Below are 22,264 nucleotides of genomic sequence, written 5' to 3'. Positions count from 1 at the left end.
TAACTGGAAGGAAGTGGAGGAATCCCTAAAAATATAATTATTCAAGGCTTGGCATTTGATTTACTTAACTTGTAAAGCAACTTTATAACAAGAAAAAGCTTGTTTCTGCTCTAAAGATATCAGATTCTTGGGGGAAGTGGAGATAAACCAAGAGTGGAGATGGCTTTGATACCACAATGATTATTAATCACTTTGTGTACTGAATTGGTTATTTTTCATATTTTAAAAAGCCCAAACCATTTGTTTGAAGGTGACATAACATTAGACAATACTGATTAACCACTACATCATAGTATTTGTAACAAACAACAGCCATTTGTGAAAGCTTATGGAAAGGTGAAAAGAGAAACAGTCAGTGACGTCACAGTAGGTTTAAAACTTTAGTAGACTGCTGTTCACAAGACCTAAGTCTAGTTTCACAACAGTGTAATTGCCTTTTTTTTAATTCCAGGAAGGAGTCACAAGATGTCACCATATTAGTATCTACATGAAAATACCCAAATAATTTGTAAGCTAGAGAAAACAATATATGCTATCCTTTGCATTAAAAGGAAGTGGTTTCACTTATGTAGGTATGTTTGGCTTAAGAGCCACAATCATAACATAAAACATACAAACCACTTATCAGAAGTTTTGTCTCATTTTCTTTTAAATAAAACATTCAGCAGCATATTAAGTGGCAGCCCAATGCAGAATTGCTTGAATTTGTTCCACCATAATAATATTTCTACATCTTGCAATGGTTAGTATAATTAACAATTCTTTTACTTTCCCATCTTGATATGACTTATTGAGTGGCTCACAGCAGTACCATTACTTTGTAGTCTAAGAACTCGTGGTTAATATAGTGCTAAAATAAGTAAGATAATTACAGATGTTAATGATTAATTTGAACTAGCTTTAAAAAATAATCCTGGTGATAAAGGAACACTTAAACTACAGATGAGTGAATGCAACTACCCATCATCTATCATCTTTACCTTAATCACTGGGCCAATGATATACGTTGATTTTATTAAACGAAATGTGTTCTAGTAGAGTATGTAAAAGAAAATAAACGGAGTCTTGTGGGTTTTTTTCCTTCTATTTGTGGTCATATGTGGTATCTTCAAGCAAGTTAAAGAAATATTCACAGTTGAAAGCTTTAATAATTGAAACTGTAACCACTATATGGAAAACTTCTACCACTCTACTCTACACATCCAAATATAAACCTATACACAGATATCTACTATGAGAATATGTTTAGCACATGACAGCTGAACAACTGGCTAATGAAGAACCTGAGGCCTTTTTGTTTGCTTGTTTGGTAGGGTGTTTGGGTTTGGGAGGGTTTTTTGAGGGGTTTGTAGTGGGGGTTTCTTATTTGTTTTTAACGGCAATGTTTCCTGTAACCAGCTTACATAATTTTGGAGTATCTTACTTTTGGACATTACAGTCTTAACATCTACAGTAAGATATTCCTGAGTTACATTAAGGACCAAGGACTGAAGAAAGAAAAAAAACGAACCTAAACAACATAGTAGGCAGGGAAAAAACAAAAAAGGCAACATCATAAATCTGAAACGTGCAATATGTTGATGCATATACTGACTTTTCTCAACTACACAGGAGATAGAAATTATAAATCAAGAACTGCTCTGGTAACTCCTCTGCTCCCTTTCAAGTAGTAGACTATTACCATCAAGGAATTTTAAGAAAAATATTCTCATCATACATGCAATCCACAAAATAAATGCATATGAAATCCTAGTCAATAGAACTTCACACCTATGCAGCTCTAGTATCGAGCCATGTTGCTATGTATGTCATCCTAGCTACTAGCACCATCTCAAAATTTCAGCATATATTCTTTAAAATTAACTTTTTTCCTGTTTTGACTAAGACCAAAAGAGAACTGACACGAATGGCAACATCATACATGAAAAACAACTATTTTCAACAGTAATTGCTTCACTGCAGTAATTAGAATTTCTTTAAACCCAATGGTAACTTGGTCTGAAGAACTGCCTTTAGGTTTGGGAATCTTGCAACACTTGCAGCTCCGGCAGATGAGTTAGCCAATTGCATCTCAACTCTAGCTCAAGATGAGCCTTAAACACAAAGTATCCCCCAATTTTTCTGAGAAAGAAAGAACTACCTGTGAGAGAACCTGCGGTAAAACCCACGAGTTTTCCCAACACAAAACATCAAGGAACCAGAACCTCTGGCCACACTGAACCATACTGTTGAAAGCAACTAGAAAGTTCAAAGGTTCTGTGGACTTGAGCTTAATGCTTGCTTGTTTTCAGAACTCCACAAACCCATGAGTTCAAAAAGCAGTTATCAAAAAGATGCAACATTGCTGGATCAGATGATTTACTGTGACTACGTACCTGCAATAGGTCTCCTTCATCAAAACGTAGCATTTCTATTATGCCATCCGACTGGATGAAAGCTGCAAAGAAAAACAAAAAACTAAGTAATGTAACAAAAACCCATTTTGTTACTAAATCAGAAACAAAAAATTAAACATGTTATTTTTGTAGACAAACCAAAGCTATGACAAACCAAAATAATAATGCATAATCTACCAAAATAACAAGTCTGTGTCACTAACTTGCTTGAGAAGCACCACACTCAGCAAATTAGTCTTTTACCTTAAAAATGCTAAACTCCAAAGGGAACAACTTCTAAGGTCTCAAAAAAGAGTGACCGTACCAAGCCAACCCCATACTTGAATAAATATGACAGGCTGGGTACCTGAACAAATGAGTTTAATACATCTAAGCCCACAAAGAGTTCAGACACAAACAGAATTTCTGTTTTATTTACACACCAATAATCTTTACTGTACATCTGGAAAGCCTCCTTCACACTGCAGCCTAATCCTTGGCATGGCAACAATCCTCTCCAGCTTGACAGGAACATATTAAAATTTGAAACAGTTTAGAAGTGTTTGTACCATAAGACTAAACTCCATGACAAGTTCATGCCTCAGTCAAATATAGGATCCTCAAACACCCCACTCATTTCCTCTACATGTTTGGTCAGGCAATTGTTTTTCAATTCCTCTTAAAATGTAGGGAATGCAGCTTTCTTCTAAAGACAAAGAATAACAGCATTGCCCTTCCTGTAAAATATAATAAACTGTACAAGAATGAGTATGTTTTAAAGAGGAAAGAAAGGTTCAAAGAGTTCTACATTTTTCCCAAAAAATCTACTCACCTACACACACACACACACAAAGGAGGTCTTTAGAATGAAATGCAGCAGCAATCTCAAAGGAGAAAATTGTATTAAAAAAAGAAGTTCTGCAAATAACTCCTATGTCCTTTATGCATGACTGTCTTTACCATGTACCATTCATACTAGATGAAGTAGAGAGTGATAACATTCTTCTTTCCACAAAGAGGAGCAACTTCTACAGGAAGAAATTAAAGATTTCCCAGTACACAGAAGTACACTATTTGCTTCTGGAAGATGGATTTTGAATCCCAGTTTGAAAAAGGAGACTTAGACCTTTATCTCCCACTTTGAAGCTTTGTTTATTATGACATCACCAACAACGCCATTCTATGATGCTTTAAATAAAAAAAAAGTCAGTACTTTTAGAAAACAAAAAGCACTCTTGGTAAAGGCACCTACCACATGGAGAGACATTAGCTTTGACATTTATTTGTCCCAAACATTTCCTCACTGGCTGCTTTGGTGACACCTGACTCAGTATCCAAAACTCACTATGCAACTTAACACATCACTGTTTGCAAACCCCATTCTGCATCCCTGACTTCCCCACACATTTCAATACCTTCACCTTAAAAGCACAAACTCCACAACCTTGCTTTCATATGACCCAAAGTAAAAGTTAATATAAGACAAAGATTGCTGCTGTCATCTCCAAAAGTCTTTTAGCATGCAAAAACCCTGAAACAAATTTAAAAGATCCCCAAACAACCAAGTTTTCTACAATTACTTTTCAAGCTATCATACCACACAACTCTAATGTGCACAGGCTGAGAAAGCCCAGCTCAGGTGGAGTGTGAGAATCACCACAGAGAAGGGGGGAGCTCATAAACAACACGTCCTGCAATATTTACACTGACACTGCAATATGTACAGTGCCATGAGAACTCCTAGCAGTACTGTCAGCAATAAGTTAGTACTTTTTTGTGTGTGCTTATTGCTATTACCTTAATGTTACTCAAAACAAACAAAAATCGATCCTTGATCCAAGAATCAGAAGTTTGGTCAATCATTTATACAGAATCATTATACAGAACATAGGGCAAGAGATTAAAAAAAAAAAAAAACCCCAAAAAAAACCAAACAAACCAAAACACGATTTGAAGAACTGTTAGAAAATCAAGTCCTACAGTTTATGAAATTCTGGGCTTTTAAAAATTAAATTACTGGAATATGTCTGCCAGTTTAAAGTTTAATGCCAGACCAAAGAAAAAGTGAATTCTTCTTAATTTAACTGGCAATACATATGATGCAAGACATTCATTTAATGGTTGCATTTTGGTTTTAAAATCACTAAAATAAAGGCTAAGTGTATTGCAGTGCAAGATGTATGAAAATGAAACTTTGACACATTAGGTTAAAATGCAGAGTATGACAGTTAATTGTGATTTCACAGAAGTGTCATGCTTATCCTCTGCACAAGAACACCAAATTACAGATTACCTAGAACAGAGGGAAAATTCTCAGTTTTTAACTCGGGGAGAAATACAGAATGAAATTATGTTTTCTCATGTATTTGATAAATTGGAAGTTGAGCAATCACAATTTTAAAAATTATAGATACAAGCAAACCTTCCTATTAATCAAAAGGAGTTGCACCTCTGAAGTTGGACTTTGTGGCATTCTGTTGCTATCTAGATCTCTAGTTTGGAAACAGAGAGTACACAGCATTTGATTGTAGCATTAGGCACAAACAAAAAAAAGTCATTAGAAAACAACTTTTTATATAAATGATCTATTAACAACCCGCAAAGCATAAAAGGCTATTTCATCTAATCACAAATTCTTAGTATTTCTGAGGCTTTTTCCCCCCTATTTAAATGCAATGCACCATCAGTACAAAGAGCAGAAAGCAGCAACAATTCTTTCACAAGGATAATATGCACTGAAGCCCCTAGAAATTAGCCCAAGCTTTCTACCCAAGCATCTTGAAGTCAGGCAGACCTTCTGTAAACTACAAACACTTTTTCAGCCACTCTTTAATTATTCCATCTTTACAACAAGTTATGAACAAAGCAACAGATGTTACAGAACATTTTGAGTGGAAAACACTGTTAAATAGAAGTGTTATTCATCACTATATCATTTAAGAAGTGTTTTCAGAGAGGAGATGACAGTGCCAGGTGAAGTCAGATGCACTGCAAAGTCTGGCTGCTGTCCATTTTACAGCAGACACATCTCAACCGAGGTGGTGATGAAGTTGCTGTGGTTATACCTTTCATTTTGGTTTAGACTAACTATCAAGCCTTTCAAGCATTTCTCTTTATTGGTTATTTCATCAAAGCAAGGAAATGGCAAGTAAATACATATACCTTCATGAGATGAAAGCTTGTTTTTGCAACTGGCTTCTCAGACTCTCAATTCGGGATGAAACAACAAGCCACCTCATTCAAATGAGGCAAAACTAATTACATTTTAAAAAACCTCCACTGACGAGTCATAAAGAGTCACCTGAATCCCTTTAAGAGCAGCTCTCAAACCATCCAACATGGACCACAGAGAGGACAAAGTTTTCTTCAAAGTGAAATGCTGACAGCGCCCTTGTGGGTCCTTTTTTACCCGTTCCAGAATTAGAAGCAGTTGCTCATCTTTTGCATTTGTGCTACCTGACCTAAGCAAGTTCACAAACTTTGCAATGCAAGCCCAAAACCAGCTTTTAGTGTCCTTTTACACAAAATACCTATGTCACCAATAGACAATAGGTTATTATCAATGTGCAAAGTCACTGTAAGTAATTAAGCATGAGATCACTTGGGCATGCTTTATTAGGTGAACCATTCCCCATGCTACAGAGGAAAATGACAGTGTTCTGCTAAGTCCCTAACAATTTCCCTTGGGAAAACTTCTTCCCAAAGCTTAAGCTGATACCATCATGGTCCATTACCAGTCTAACACTGTAGCCAATACTTTAACACTCTGGAATAGTAAAATGCAGCAAATTACCAACTCTTGCCTGTGCTATTTCAGTCATCCCTGCCACATGACTGGCGACTGCTACAAGAGGGGCACAACATAATATCTGGGGTAGGAAGCATTTCAACTGTCACAGCATGATCTGCCACTGCACAAATCAGCAGCCAAGAAGCCACATTACACATATGGATAATAATTTCTTCCTGAGCCTATAGGCAACTGAAGCCCTGAGGGCTTATTATAATAGCTATTAGTCAAACTTTAAATGTTCATGGACCAAAGAAGGAAAAGGATACATATTCATATCCGCAGATTTCAAGGCCAGAAGAATCTTAGTCTCATTTCCTCTTCACCTATGCTGAAGAGAATACTTTCTTCTGAGAGGTATACACAAATTCCTCTCAAGAGAAGACCTCTATCCTTTCAAACTTCTGCAAAAAGCAAATATAACAGATTGATGAGAATCAGTAACAATTTCAGGCACTCTAGCTACTAGGATATTATATGATTTCAGGGTCAAATTTTTTCAGCTTCTGGCTTGTGTATTCTTGGTTTCCTCTTTTCAGACAGTAGGTCACTACTAACAGAATACATAGAAGCTTACACTAAGAATATTCTAAGTTTCATATTCTGTTTTCAATCTCTAACCTTTAAAATGCAACTTCTTTAAGTCAGCTTTACTGTGAAAAGCCCATAAAAGTTATCAGAAAAAGACCATGAACCTAGGCTTTCCACTTGCTCCAAACAGCTTGTTCCACTATCAGCACTTTCCAAGCATCCCAAACTCTTCAAAAAATGGCAAAAGCAAACCCACCACCACAACCATGGACCCCAGTCCCCAAAGCACGGCTTTCTGGAACAGTGAAAGCACTATCCAGTCATTATTACCAGAAGATTCCTAAATGCTTTCCCCTGCCCTTTCCAACAACATCACAGTGCTTGATAGAAAATTAAACCAACAGTAGCTGAATTAACTTAAGTAGCATATTTTCTAAAGTTTATACACCTAATATAGAGAAATCTTGCTCAAACACATCCCTATTTTGATTGTCTCTTGTCCAAGCCTTTGATATTTGGGGCTAAAACAAGAAAAATACAGACCTATAAACCATCAAATAACAAGAAAATTTTAAAATCCCACACATCTCCAAAGCAAACCAGAACTTAATATTAAAATCACTTTAGCCAACACCAGTCTTTAGCTGTGACTGAATTACACAAAACAGAATAAATTTGCATGTAATGTGAGCAGTGAATATGCCAAGGCTCTTGGTGCATAACAAAAAAAAAAAATAATCTCTGTGGGTCACAGTTTATGAGGCCAACTCTGACTGAGATCCAATTTTTAAGGTGGCTTTGCACACTTATCTTTCCTTTAGCCACTGTTAATTTCTTCATTTTAATAGCGAAGTACATTCTGACATATATACATTTATAAAAACACTATTCTGAAATATAACAGCTCTGGAACAGCTACTCAATAGCCCTGCATTGATTTATTTTTATGCTAATGATCTTTATGTATTCTCTTACATGCTTGCAAGAACTGTTTTCTTTCCGAAGTCTTGTCTAAACCAGTTTTCTTTCTTATAAACTGGATTTATACAAACCTCTATCATCTAGTCCACAAACTTTCTCCCAATTCTAAGAATAGTGTCCTATCTTACCAAAATAGGGAAAGGTCAATTATTTAAATAATTTCTAATTTACATTAAGTTTTTTTTTTTTAAAGTCCAGTTTCTAACCCTTTGTCTTAATGACTAAGCTCACTTCAAGGTAACTATAACCACATGAGCCAATTACAATGTGCTAAATGCCATTCACTTCTGTCTATGTAATTGTAATTGCTACATTTGTATCACTATTGGCTGAAGTGCAGAACTAAACTTAGACGAGTTATTTTTAAAGCTCCTACTATGAATTAACTGCTTATGCACAGTCACACAATTTCAATCATCCTGAACAGTGAAAAACTGAGCAGCATGGGGAATACAGGTAGGTGGATAAAGAATGAAAAAATAAAATTATTATGGATGGAAAATTCCATTGTAAAAAATAAAATCCCATACACATAAGGAAAAGCACTATTACACTGTAAAGCAACTGACCATTTTAATCAGCTTCAGGACTACAGAAGGCTGGTGAGCCGCAAGAAATACGTCCCAGTTCAGTGTCCAACACACCAAATCTCTTTAAAAAAGGCCTGTTCTCCAAGACAGACAAGTCAGTGTGGCTATCAGCCTGGATTTCTGCCTATGTCCCAACAGGTGACTGTTCACTGAAAATGTAAAAGGTCATTCTCTCATGAGACAGTGAATGCCAGGCAAGGGAGAATCACCAGCCAGCAGGCTTGCTTTCCAGCTAAATCCCCTTGCACTTACCTAGGCAATTTACTCATTTTCCAGTACTCCATAACACAAGGAAATCAGTAATTTTTCCAGCAGACCTCAGGAAGAGCCATCACAACAAAGAAAATACACACAATGCAGTAAAGATCACACATGTACAAACATCACACCTCAAAGTCTTTTTACACAGAAACGTATTTATTCTTTCTTCAGTATTAAAATCTCTAATGACCTTCCCTCAAAAAGCCAACTGGCCAAATTTTTATTTTCTGTTTATATATATATATATATATATATATATATATATATATATAAAAGATTTGAAATAGAACCATCCCTTGATAATGCACTTTAATCATCATGTGAAATGAGAAAGCAATATATTAAGCTAAATAACAAAAAGACAATCTTCATCAAAATCCTCATTTTATACTCCTCATTAAAAAAAAAATTCTGACTTGACACAGTACATACTCAAGTAAGAGTTCACATACACCAAACTATGCCCAAATTAATACAAGCTAAACAGAGACAGTGGATCACTTGCAATACCTGAGCATGCTACTCACTATTTCACAGAGAGGGGGAAAAAGTCAAATGATTTCTACTTTACTGCACACAACAGCACAAACTGAGCATATCACTGACAACCAAGTAAGTCTGCATGTAATCTTTCACTAACTCACTTTTCTGTCATTTCTGCCTTCAGATAAAAGACAAGTTTCTTTGCTCAGCAAGGCCCTTCCCTAGTAAGAAGAGTTGTCACATTGCGCTCATTCACTCATCTCTTTTCCCCTCAGTCAAGACTGATGCAGATTTTTAGCAATTCAGTCACCAATTCAGGTTTTAAAGCTAGCCATGAAACAGAAAGTGGCAGCATGATTCTGATTCAGAACACAGGCTCCAGACAGACAATGCAGCGACTGCTTGGACTGAGAAAGGAAGAAAGTGAGTCTCCACCCTGAAGCCACTGCTCACACATCTGGCTCACAACATGTGTTTCACGCTTCAGAAGACAGTGCAACTGCATCAAGGTTTCTTTTACAGCTAACACTAATTAGATGTGTTTTGTGATAGATATATTCTTGCAAAAAACTATACAAGCACACATAGAAACAGAAAAGCTCACTGAAAGTAACATGTACTCTACCTAAAAATCTGCTTTTATTTATATTCCTAACAAAATTACATTAGATGATTTCAGATTGACACACAAAAAGATTACATTTTATTTATACACCTTTTTTCTCAGATGCTTATTCTGTTTTCAGCCTGTATTTCTGCCTTACAGAAATGTGCATTTCCATCCACTTTGACTAAAGCAATTTTAATTTTCATCTAGTTTTTTTTAATGAGTGTAAAAAACTATCTGCTATTGGCCAAAATGGCAGATTTCAGGCGGCAGCAATAAAGGCCATAAAACTTCACTGGAAAAAAACTACCAAAATACTACTTTGAAAGCTGCCAGATGCTCAAAGTTGATGCTTTACTTTTAAACTTTTCAAAAATTTCATTAGCTCTGCCAAAGATATATATTTCCTGGCTCCAAAATGCTTCTCAAGAAACAATACTCAATTCCATTCATAGGGGGTATGAACAAGAAAATTCATTTTAAAATAATTTCTTTTTAAATTAAATAAAAAGGAGAAATAATTCTCTAAGCAGGAGAAAAACTTTCATGCATGCTATTTTTAAGCCAAAGAGAACAATACTCCTGACACTCATGGAAACTTCTCAGAAATCACTTAAAGAGAGTAAAAAAATTAAAAGGGAGCTAGAGAGAAAACAAACATCTGCAAATAGCATCCTTTTTTTTTTTGCTTTGAGCCATACCAAATGTGGCTATTCTTTCTAATGATGGCCATTTAAAAATTTCAATATTTAAATTAAATTATACTCCTATACACGTATTGTTATTGAATCTGTACAGACATAAAATTACTTGGAACTACCCTCAAAAACAAGGTAAGTAGTGCTGCAATGAGATGGGGGAAAACAACAGTCCCTCCAAACTACTCTTAAGGATTTATCTCAATTTCTGAAGTTTTAGATCAGAAACTTTTCACTGTGGCAGTTTTACTGCTCATGTAGCACTGAAACCTGTTGTGCAAAAAGATAACGTACACTTAATGGCATTCTAATCTTTTTAGCATATAGAAACAATTATAGCCTATAGCAACATCCAAAATGTAGCTTGCCAGAAACAGCAGTCAGTTCATGGCTTCTGGAGCCTCAGGAGAACAGTGCATTAAATGACAATAATTTCAGCTATTGCCATTAACATCAGTCTTCCAAACTCATACTTCTATAAAATGAACCAGTGAACAGACTCCCACTTAGTCAAAAAAAAGGATTGTATCGACACAATGGAAAGACCCACCTAAAAGATACATCCAGGATGATTAATGACCCTAATAAAAACCAACCAAGATCAAGCATTGTTCTCCACATCACAGAAAATAGGAAGGAAGATGCAATTTTTAGAGTTTCTAAAAAACCCTCCACAGAACAGGAAGGTGACAGAGCCAGGCAGACACCTCCTGACATCTCAATGTCTTGCTGGCAAGGTGAATGCAATCAGGTGAGAGCTAAGGCTTACGCTCTGTGGACGCTGCTCAGTTCTCCATCCTTACTCCTACCTTGCTACTACAGAGAACTCTTTCTGTCGCTCATCTTATGGCACAGAAACAGCAGTCTGCTAAGTGAGAGTTCTGCTCTTGCCTCCCTTTTTTCTTGGTCAGTTACCAATGTGGAGCTGCAAGAATTTTCAGAACAAGGGTACACCAACAACACAATTGTCTGGATTTTGTTGTGTAACAGTTGCGACTTGGTTAATACCAAGTTACTGAGAGAAGTATCATTGGCAGGGAGGAGCACAGATCTCCGCCCCTCCCACGCTCACTGGGCAACACTCGAGTGTCCACTGGAAACAGCTATTAAGGCTGACGACGAGTGAAAAGAGTGGCAAGATAATGCTGGTTCAGCTACCATATAAAGTTTATAAATACAACAATCAAAGGCCAGGGAAAGGTAGCAAAGGCCTGACGTTAAAGCCAGAGTGCTAATGATGTGGCAGTAACACTACTTATTGATTGCTGAGCACAGCACTCTGTTGACTTGCCATGAGGGAACACAGACCACCAGCAGGAAAAAGCTGGCTGCAAGGTCTGATAAAACCAGAGGAGAAAAGGGTGGAGAAGAACAACTGAAAGTTTTGAAAGAAGATAAAACACAGAGCAAAAACAATTAAACAAAACAGGTGAATTTCAGTTTGGGGGAACACTCCAAAAACATTTATAAGAAATTAAAGGTGCAAGTGGGCATAGAGAAATTAAATGCTTGCAGAAATGCAATTTAGCTACCTACAATACCCTGGAAGCAGTCACCCCTCAGAAGTAAATAAACAATGTCTTCTGGTCAGACTCTTTTACAAACAGCTGTGATGATCTAAGTTGACACCCGGTGCAACACAGATCATGATTTCACCCAATAATTTCAAACCCTTAGGCTTAGTGACAGAATATGTTATGGAGAGATGTCTTATTCACTCATCACTAAGCTGCCCTCTAAGATAAGCCTTCACTCAGAAATAGCTCTCATTTCTACTTCGATATGCCTAGCACTCATTCTCAACCTAAATAGGCACACCTTTGCTAAATTCAACATTAGAGGGGTTTTTTTTCACAAAACAGGTATTTTTAAACGATAATTAATTAAATAAAGCTAAATAAATAAATGTTTTATTCAATCTCTGAAGGCCTTAGTCTAGTCTTTTTCCCTAGAGAAATCTCATTTAATCAAAGGAAGAATTCACAGCACTCATCAAGTACTAAAACTCTGATCAAATTTCCCCTGATGAACTGGAAGTTCATTTCAATCTTTTTCTCCATCAGATAATGATATTCAGTAGTACTGATTGGCAGAGTGACTTCACCTGTGAAGATAGACTCTGTCAATGACAACCATCTCTCCTTCAATATCAAATGTTTGGGACGTTTCTCCCAAAACAAGGAATTTATTAATCTTTTGAATATTTTGGATTATGCAGGTCAGCCAAAGGTATATGGGCACATTATAACCTAGCTAAGCTACACAAAAGACAACTGACAAGGTATATGATAATATAAAAGTAGCTGTATCACAATATAAAAGTTACACACACACACACATCCCTTTCTTATCTTCTTATACTTAGGAGAGAATTCAGAGGGCAAGAGTGGCCTCAGTGCTTCCTAGTACACACTAAATAATGGTCATCTCTGGTATCTCTAAACTGCCTGTTGCTGGCTCCACACATTGAAGTTACAAACAGTTCAGAATACCAAAGCAAACAAGAAGGGAATGGTTTCTAGTAAGGACCAAGTACTCCATGTCCTCCACTGCAAGAAAGGAATAGTCAAAAACTTCACAACATTAACTGTCCAAATCTCTCAGTATTTCCTCAGACATATTAGCTGCACAGATTGTTAACTTTAATACATCTCATATATTAACATGTAAACCACAATTGAATGTATTGCTATATTGCCAGCAGCTGGCAAAAGCAAAAACTAATAGCTGTATTATGCATCACATGAAAGATAGGATACAAATACTCCTGTTGAATCAAATTTTAAAGAGAAAGAACAAAAGCATGGGGACAAAAAAGTGTGTGATTCACAATTACAGAAATAAGAAATGGTTGAAAAGGTCTTGTTTTTATCTTGATCACCCTTTTTTAGTGATGCAGCAACCCATGAAGCTTCCTGGCACAATTACAACTCTGCTTCTACCAAAATTGAATCTGTATTATTATTACCATAACACTGGCTTCACCACAGAGTTACATGAAAAGTCAGACTTCTGTCTTACAGATATTCCCATCAGCTGCAAAAAAGTATTGCAAGCTCCAACTAAGTTTTAAGATCACAGGGGAGACACGAAATACTGAGACAGGGAAACAGAGGGTGGAATGGACATTAAGACTGTCATCCAGCTCAACCTTCTGCAGAAGTACAGTGAATGCTGAATTTGGATGATGTTGCTTTAGGCTGTCATTTATCTGGGACTTGCAAACCTCCAAAGGCAGAGATCCCATAACCTCCCTAGAGAACCTGTTTCAATGCCTGACCAGCCTCATGGTGAAATACAGACTCATCATGTCACAGCAGAAGGTGCCAGCCATGCTGACCGGAAGCCCATGACAGATGGGAGTCAGTGATCCAAGCAGGAGCCAAGCCCAGCAGACCCACCCTGTGCCGGGCTGCGTGTCTGGGCTGGCCGGGCTGCACGTACTCCGTGGCTGCAGGGGGAGCCCAGAGAAGCTGCAGTCAACACCACCAGCAATTATGCCACCTGGGTGGCCTTGCTTTATCTGAAAGTGCAGATGGAAGTTCCCATGTGAACATCCTTTCTACCTGACAGCAAAAATTATGAATAGAGCTGTCTTCTTACAAGGAAGGAAATCCAGCAAAAGAGCAAAATAGGGTAATCTTTCTATGGATGGTGTCTGCACAGTGTGTTGCACATGGGGGTCCATTCAAAGGTCTGTTTGGTGCTACACAATTCAGGGCTCTCAGCATCAAAAGAGATCCAAGATTATCTGTACTACTCTCTCTTTATGTGGTTAGCTTTAATAAATGGAATTTTCAATGCTATTTCATAGTGCCCAAGTGCCTCTCTTACTCAGATCATCAGAGAGCATCATCTCCTGGCACAAAACAAACTTTCCTGTTTAACTTTATGGCCGATGTCTCAGGCTCCATCCATGAACCTCTGTGAGGAGTCGGGCTCCATTTTGCTCCATAAACTACTTTGATTTTGGCACACTGCCACAAGATCCCTCAGCCTCCATTCATAGGCCATGCACATATTGACCATCCTTGCAGATTTCCAGTGGGATGGCAGAGAACAGAAATAGACACAGTGGTTTAGGTGTGTTCTATTAAGTGCTGACTAAACAGGAATAATCACGTTGTTCAGCCCAGTGGCTACACTCCTATATGTTGCCAGGGTACATTGCTGACTCATGAGTAGCATTTCCAGGTTGTATTCCCTGCAGGTGGTTATTCTGTCCCATATAAAGGGCTTTCCATTTGTCCTTTTTCGATTTCATGAAGGTCCTGTCAGCTCATTGTTCTGTCCTGTTTAGGTCTCTCCCAAATGCAACTCGCCCTTGAGTATTGGTACATTCCAACTCCAGATCAGTGACAAAGATCTAAAGCAGGACAGGTTCCAGAATAGAGCCAGGAAGAGCTCCTTGTAGCCAGCCTCTGAGGCAGAACATGAACCACTGCTGGAAATAAACCAAAACCATACACCTTGCAGTTTATCTATCTGCCCAGATAGTTTTTATCATTATCTACATTATCTACAAAATCCACCTGTAAATATTTGTATAGTATTTTGGTGCAAATCACTGATCCACTTAGACGACTTCTGTGTTTCTAGATTATTTTCTATTTACTTACAAGCTTCAGATAACAGGTCTTTAAATTCATTCAACATATTTATTAGGAAATATTCCAAACTACTTAAATTGGTACCATGCTTGTTTACAACTTTGTCTCCTATCATCACTCCTTCAAGTGGTGATTTAATCTGTTTAACACCATACTAGCTGTGCTTCCTCACTTAAACAACTTTTTAAAAACCTAACCCTTTAACCAAGGGTTGGCCGGGATTTTTCTAGTTTAAGTAACTTTAGAATGTCCATGTACATCCTATTACACCAAATCCATACAGTCCAACACAGATCTAAGTGTTCAACTGAAAAAAACCCTCAGATAACGTTTAAGACATTGTGAAGACAAACTGCTTCATGAAGAACAGGTAATGGATCCATTTCTAAAATTACTTAAAAAAACTAAGTGCATTGCATTAGTCAGCCACACAGTTCTATTACATAACATTTTGTAGCTTCACAGAGTACACAGACAGAAGGAGTTGTAGTTTCATTTCCTGTACAGTTCCTTCCACTAAATTTCACTCAGATACCTCTAAAACCAGTTTGATAAGGACAGCAGAACTCCTGTTGTCAGATGATTCTCTGTTGCAAGCTATGCCAGGCAGTAGAAGAGGTACTAAAAACACATCTATGACAGTCTTAGTGAGATGACTAATCTGGTAACTGTAGCAGGAAAATCTCAAACTAGTGAAACACCTCAATTTTTTCCTCATTTTCAGGGACTGGAACTGCATGGCAATCCTTCAGCTCTCTGCTATTTCCCCATTACATCCAAAGTTTTCTAACAGACAGACAGACATGATCCTGGTTTAATCCCTTTCATATTCCAAAGCAAAAGTTATCCAAGGCTGCTTATGAGAAAATGTTAGAACTGTATTTCAAAAATGTTAAATGCAAATGCTGCACTATATCTTTGCTGCAGTCAGTAAATCACTAACTATTCTATAAGGATAGTTGTGAAAACAGAAATACACATCAATCTTGCATCCCATTAAAATTTTAACAGCTGCCTCTAACAAATCCATATCTGACACAAGTTTATTCTTTGATTGTATTTATGACTAGAAAGATAAACTGGAAGTATTTAGAGCTAATGGTCACTGGTTCCTTTGGTTTCCCCCAATGCAAGAAGAAATTCTGCAACCTCTGTCTTGGTATAAATAATTAAAATGCTGAAACACTAACATAAATTTTTTGAAAAACAGGAATTATTTTAAAAATAACTTTAGTTCAAACTCAAGTTTGCTAACACCCACAGTGTGAATGGACCAAATCAGCTGCTTCCATTGCAAGGACCTACTGTGCTCAACTTTTGGAACTACAGCATAATGCAGGCTGGATGTGACCTCAGAGGCTCCACCCAGTCACCTGATCAGAGAACATTAGAGTTCTAGTTAGAGGAGGCTGCTCAAGGAATTACTCAGTCCTGTTCCAAGTACCCCCACTTATTACTATGAAGAGTAGAAGTTTAATTCAACTGCTGTCTTTTAGAGGAAAAAAACAAAACACTTCTTGAATGCCTGTTGTACCCAGGTAATTTCATGCTGTAGACTGACAAAGTCAGGGGTGCTACACTGGACAGAAGGTACAAGCATGAGAAATAAAAGAGATTATAGACTTCTATTCTTGCCGAACCCACAAACACAGGAACAAACCAAACTGGTTCCACCCTGTGCTTCAGTCACATAACTTTTACTGCTCGTTATGCATGAACCACAGCATCCACCATTCACTGTCAGACTCTCAGGTAATTTACCAAGTTTACTGTTTGAAAGGATTATTTGAACTTCCAGGCTCAGTAAATCACACTGTGGAGGCATAACACATATCACTTTAAGCAGTGTAAAACTGGGTAGGCTTTGAAACAAAATGACTCACAGCAAATGTCCAAGCAAACAGCTGAAAATTTTAAAATGCACAAATACATCCAGATGACTCAGAGCAATCCATATTGCAATCATTCACAAAAAAATCACAACTGAAAGCTTTAAATAATGCAAAGCCTATTGACTTCCGCACACTCTGGTGGAATTTCATCATATTAGACACTACACAAATCCACAGCAAGTTCCTTCAAGAGATGACAATCCAAGGCCCTGTACTGAGCACACTATCCTTCAATGGACCTCTGCAGGTGAGGGGACCCCCGTCTGCTTCACACATGCAACATAACTGAACTCCAGTGAGGGAGAAAGAGGTGCAGGGAGAGAATAGCACCCACTTTGAGATGACATTGAAGGTCACAGAGAATATGGGCTCTCAACTTCCTGTCCACTGTAGTAAAACCTTTCCTTTATTTTAGTCCAAAGATTTCACTAGCAAGTAAGCACATTCAATCCAAGCACATGGTCAATATTTTTCATTCACAAGCGCACAGACACAGTGCAGACCTAATCAGCTGTCCCACACTTAAGTTTCAAAACCACAGTGAGATAGCATGGTCAATTTTTACCCACTTGGTTTTCCTCACACTCTTCATGATTCTAATGTGCTACTTCAACTGCTGGAGTGTTTTCAGTTTGATTGAGGCCATTCTTTCTGAATGAAATTTGATTTAGCCAGGGTCAAAACACCAGCATAAAAGTAAAAGCTGGCATGCTGTAGATTTGTTCTGACAGCAGGATATGACAAACAGGCAGTATATGTGAAGAGACTTTTTATAATATTAAACATATAAGCTTTCTCTCAATCATCTTCCAATATTAATCTCATTTTGATACTCCTGTGAAGTACCCTGGTTTGCTATTTTAGGTATCAGTAAAAAACTAAAAGCAAAAGTTATTTGTTTGAGATTAGAAAGAATGCCAAAAATAGAACCAGAATTCCAACATATCAGTGTACTGCTCTGATGACAATATCCCACTTACACTCAGTAACTAACTTGGTTCCTAGGAAGCTAGAAGAGAATACATCAAGCATTAAGAAAAAAAAACAGAGCTATTTTCATTGATCTGTCTGGTTTCATAATGTTGATGTTTAAATAGAATTTTTTCCCAGATCCAGCACCAAGATGTAACTTCAAAAATTACAGTCAGCGATTGAACATAGCCTAAATATCAACCTTGCTCTATCTGCATCTATGTTGTGAGCAGATGGGTAGGTAAGACAACTATCAAAGTAGTCTCAACAGGCTTTCAGTCAGCTGGCCAAATAAAATGGGATTTAAAAAAATTAGTTGTATAAAGCAAAGACTTTCTAAAAATATATAAATGTATATAAATAAGGGAACCAACACAAAACAGTTCAGGTAAAAAAGCATCCTCATGTCAGACCTTTATCTTCAAAACACTTAACTTACTATGGGGTTGTGGCATTACTATGGCTTCCAGCTAGCTAAAACCCAGAAAGCTATTCTGTGTATGTTGTGTGTCCTCCCTGACCAAAAAAAACAAAACAAAACAAATCTCAAAACAAAACAAACAAAACACCAAACAAAAAGCACAGCAATATAAACTGATAGCGGTCCTCAATCTATGTGGCAATATAGAATGTGATAGTTACAGCAGGAAAGGATAAACCTTACAAAAATCCTGAAAATCATACATATTTGCCAAAGAAACTATAAAGTTATTTTTCGCCCCTCCTAAATAGCAAGAGGCTCTTTGAGACTGAAATTTTTTCCTGCCATGTCATTCTTTTGCAACGGTTCACAGATTTCCTAACTGAAAAAAAAACAAACATAAAATTTTACAACCTTCTCAGTCTTACTCATTCCTCAGCAATACATGGGCACCCATGAGGACCCAGCTAGGCCCAAAAAAAGAAAAGCCACACATCAGTGTTTAGTCTGAAATTGATGTTTAAGGTTCTCTGCTGCTTCAATCACAGTTTACTCTGCTATCTGCTCAGATACGAGATAAATTCCAGAAGTTCTATTTTTCTAGCACAGAGAGAGTGTACAGCAATGTCACAGTTCCTCAAGACTTTGATTTACAGCTAGAACACACAATTTCAGTTTTGCTTCTTGCTTTTAGGCAAAGATGTTTACATTTGCCCCCTCAAACTCGTTAACTAAGACTGGGCACAAGAAATAGTCATGTCTATCTAGCATACTCCAGCATCAATCTTGTTTCTATGTGTGACAGCTCCATCCATAAAGAATTGCTTGCTGGTTCTACTCCACATGAAGCCAGCATAATTTTCTCTCCATCAGCTCCATCATTCCCCCAGTTTCTCCTCATGTATATGCAAGGTAAGAGGAAAAGAATGTCCCCCACATTCATTTTTCATTTTCTTTGGTCATATTCTGATCTATTCTTCTCACACTGTTCACTTGGCAGTTGCTTCTATCAAGTGTTTTCTGTACCAACTGCTCTGGAGCACATACTGCCCTGTGTCTTACTACAGCCACCTTCAGCTCAGCAGTGCTCAGGAACAACAATGCACAACCTCAGCCCTAATCCCCCTCCACAGCTTCCTTCCTGCAGCTGTAGTGAAAAATGTATGCCCACATTTGGGAGACGGAAAGGATATTCCTAGCTACTTCCCTGCTTCCTGACTATTATTTTTAAACTGTCTTACTACGTTTAAGTTGACACAACCTGGTAAAAACTAAGGTACTTAAGGACAGAGCCTGAACACCATCCCCTCCTTTCCTCTCAACTACTGTTTCCAGGTCTCACCTTGAGCTGTCTCAAGACCAAGTGTCCAAAGTGGTCCTTCCTCTCCTGAGGAAGTCACTACCTCTTGCAGATTGGCACTTACATTGTAGCTTAAAATCAGTGGGACTAGATCTCACAAGTTCCCTTAATCTTTGTTTTGCTTTAAAACTATTGTTTGGTTTATGTTTTGTTTTACTTTTTTTTTTTTTAAATCCAGGGTTTAAACAGTCATTGCACTCAGTAAATAGAAGCAAGACAACACTTCCTAACATGTGACCCACAAATGCAGATTGCCAGTGAATTCTGCTCAGGAGTTTATAAAAGATGAACAACAGAAAAAAACAAACAAACACCAAAGAAACACTTATTTTATGACCTTAGATGTACCACTCATAGACTACCCTAAGCAGCAGAACACTTGGCAGGAAATGTCAGAAATCTGAAGACTAAAAGAAATCCATGTTCTAGTTGAGAAACAAATTCACCCTCTGAAAATGACAGATGTGTTGCTGGGATAAGTTTTAAGTAATAGACTGTATAAACAGAAGTAAACGTTATCAGTACAACTATTGCATTGTCTTGAGGGGCTTCAATCGTATCTGTTCAAAGTGCGAATCTAAAACTGCCCTTGTTTATTTAGGAATGCCAAGAAAACCCATAGAGAAAAAAAAAAAACAGTATCTTCTTCACAAATGAACCAACCAGATCATGACCCTAGCTGTCACAACTTTTAGGGTATGAATCAATTCCGTCATACCACTATATGACATCACTGACAAAGCTTAGAAACACATATACCTTATTACCTGTGAAGGAATGCAATCACAATAAGAGTTAAAAACAGAAATTTCTCAAGCATTTGAACTCTTAGTACCTCAAGACACTACAGGTCACACTGACAAACTTACACATTCTAATCTCTCTAAGGATATGGGATAATACTCATGCTGTTTTCTGAATGTTTACATTTCCTGTAGACGAAGTCAAGTGAACAAGAGTGGTTGTGCAACAACTGATTTGGGTTTTCAATCACCTTAATATCAACATCCCCATATTTGTAAAAAGAAGCTACTAGGAAATTACTGGAATTAAGCCCTTCTTTAGAACGGTATACCTACTATTTTTTTAATAATACATGCCTTATTAGGATGCATTTCTTCCCTCAAGTCTGGTCTCGGCATACAACTAGACCCTCCTTGCTAAGCTCCTATTCCATACACTTCTTATTCTTACTCTTTTTTATTCTTACTCCCTTTCTTCCTGTCAGACCTCAATCTCCTCCCTACTCTGGTGCAGCAACTTGCCTGAAAAGCAAATTGTCCTGTCCAGCCAAAGTAAATCTGTTTCACCTACTTTAGTAATACATTACATTTACCTGCTGCTTTTTCATGCTGCCACACAGCCATGCTTTCAAGCAGACTAAGAGTCTGCACCTTGGAAATGCTTGAAAGCTGTTCTCAGCAATGCTACAGATTATGCTTAGGTGTTTCGCTCGGGGCTTTTCTTCCTTGCTAAACCACAATGAAAAGACTCCACGCCAAAATCACAGACACTACGAGTTAGGGAAAGTCAGACAGGGACTTCAAAAAGTTTGGAGAAAACACCATCGACTCCACAAAGGCTCCGGAAATCTGTCAAAAGTTTGGGGAGGAAGAGGGGTGTCCCACCGTCACTTGGTGAGGGATAAAAATCCAATCCATGCAAAAGCGTGCATTTCTGCCCTTTCTCATGCTGCTTCGCCAGTCTGTTTGGCTTGGCTTCGTCTCCTACTGAAAGCCTGCCGCAGGGAAACCAGCTCAACGCGAGCAAGCCTCCTATTTTATTTATTTATTAATTTATTTCCCTTTCCCTTATTTAAAGGACAGCTCCAGCTCCATCCCTGTCCCCGCCGCTGTCAGGGAGGAGAAACCCCCGCGAAACGTCAGCGACACAGGGACACAGCCACACAGGGACACAGCCACACACCCGCACTCCGGCAGCCGCGGCGGCGGGGCGGGGGAGGCAGCGCCGCGACTGCCCGCACAGCCGGGGCAGCGGAGCGGCGGGATGCGGAGCCGGCGGGAGAGCAGAGCCGGCGGGATGCGGGACAAGGGACGGCGACCCCGGGCTCCTCCCCAGCCGCCCCCCCACCCCGCCGCCGGGGAGCGGGCGCGGGCCGCGGCCGCCAACGGCCCCACCGCCGGCGGAGGAAGAAGAGGAGGAGCGGGGGGAAGGAGGACAAGAAAGGGAAGGGAAATCTGGGTCTCACCTTCCTTCTCGGCCCGGGCCGTGTGGAGGAGCAGCGCCAGCGCGAAGCGCAGCGCCGCGCCCCGCCAGGCGGCTGCCCAGCCGCCGGCGCGGGGGAAGGGGCAGCTGCCGGGGGAGCAGCGGGGGCAGCGGGGGGAGCAGCGGGGGCAGCCGGGCGCCGCCGTCATCGCGCTGCTGCTGCCGCCGCCGCCGCGGGTCCGCCGAGTGTCCGCGTCTGTCTCCGGCCGGGCCGCGGCGCGCGCGCGGAGGAGCTCGGGGAGGGGCGGGGCGGACACCCCCGCGAGCGCGCGCTGCGGCTCCTGACGCGCGTGTCACGGGCCGCCACGCCCCCTGGCCAGGCCACGCCCCTACCGGGCTGGGGCGGAGAGCAGGTGCCATTTTAACTGCGGGCAGCGCGCCCCTCCGCTGGCCCCGCCTGCTCTGGCCACAGGGTTGCCGACTAGGTCGCTTTGGTTTAATTGTTTTGGGGTTTTTTTTCTTTATTA

The 22,264-nt window shown here is 39.1% G+C and overlaps 1 protein-coding gene across 1 annotated transcript in view; it reads right to left on the bottom strand.

Moving 5' to 3' along the window:
• Positions 1-21,979, bottom strand: part of TMEM131 (transmembrane protein 131) — a 93,702-nt gene extending 71,723 nt beyond the window's left edge. Inside the window, exons 1-2 of the mRNA XM_058823222.1 lie at positions 21,781-21,979; positions 2,376-2,437 (exon numbers count right to left, since the gene is read on the bottom strand). Coding sequence (XP_058679205.1) covers positions 2,376-2,437; positions 21,781-21,946 — 228 coding nt within the window. The 5' untranslated portion in view covers positions 21,947-21,979. The remainder of the gene's footprint in view (positions 1-2,375; positions 2,438-21,780) is intronic.
• Between the last annotated feature and the right edge of the window lie 285 nt (positions 21,980-22,264).

Source organism: Ammospiza caudacuta, chromosome 2 (assembly GCF_027887145.1).
Source record: "Ammospiza caudacuta isolate bAmmCau1 chromosome 2, bAmmCau1.pri, whole genome shotgun sequence".
Classification (NCBI taxonomy): Eukaryota; Metazoa; Chordata; class Aves; order Passeriformes; family Passerellidae; genus Ammospiza; species Ammospiza caudacuta.
The sequence above is the reverse complement of the archived record's forward strand: the minus strand, read 5'-3'. Positions and strand labels throughout refer to the sequence as shown.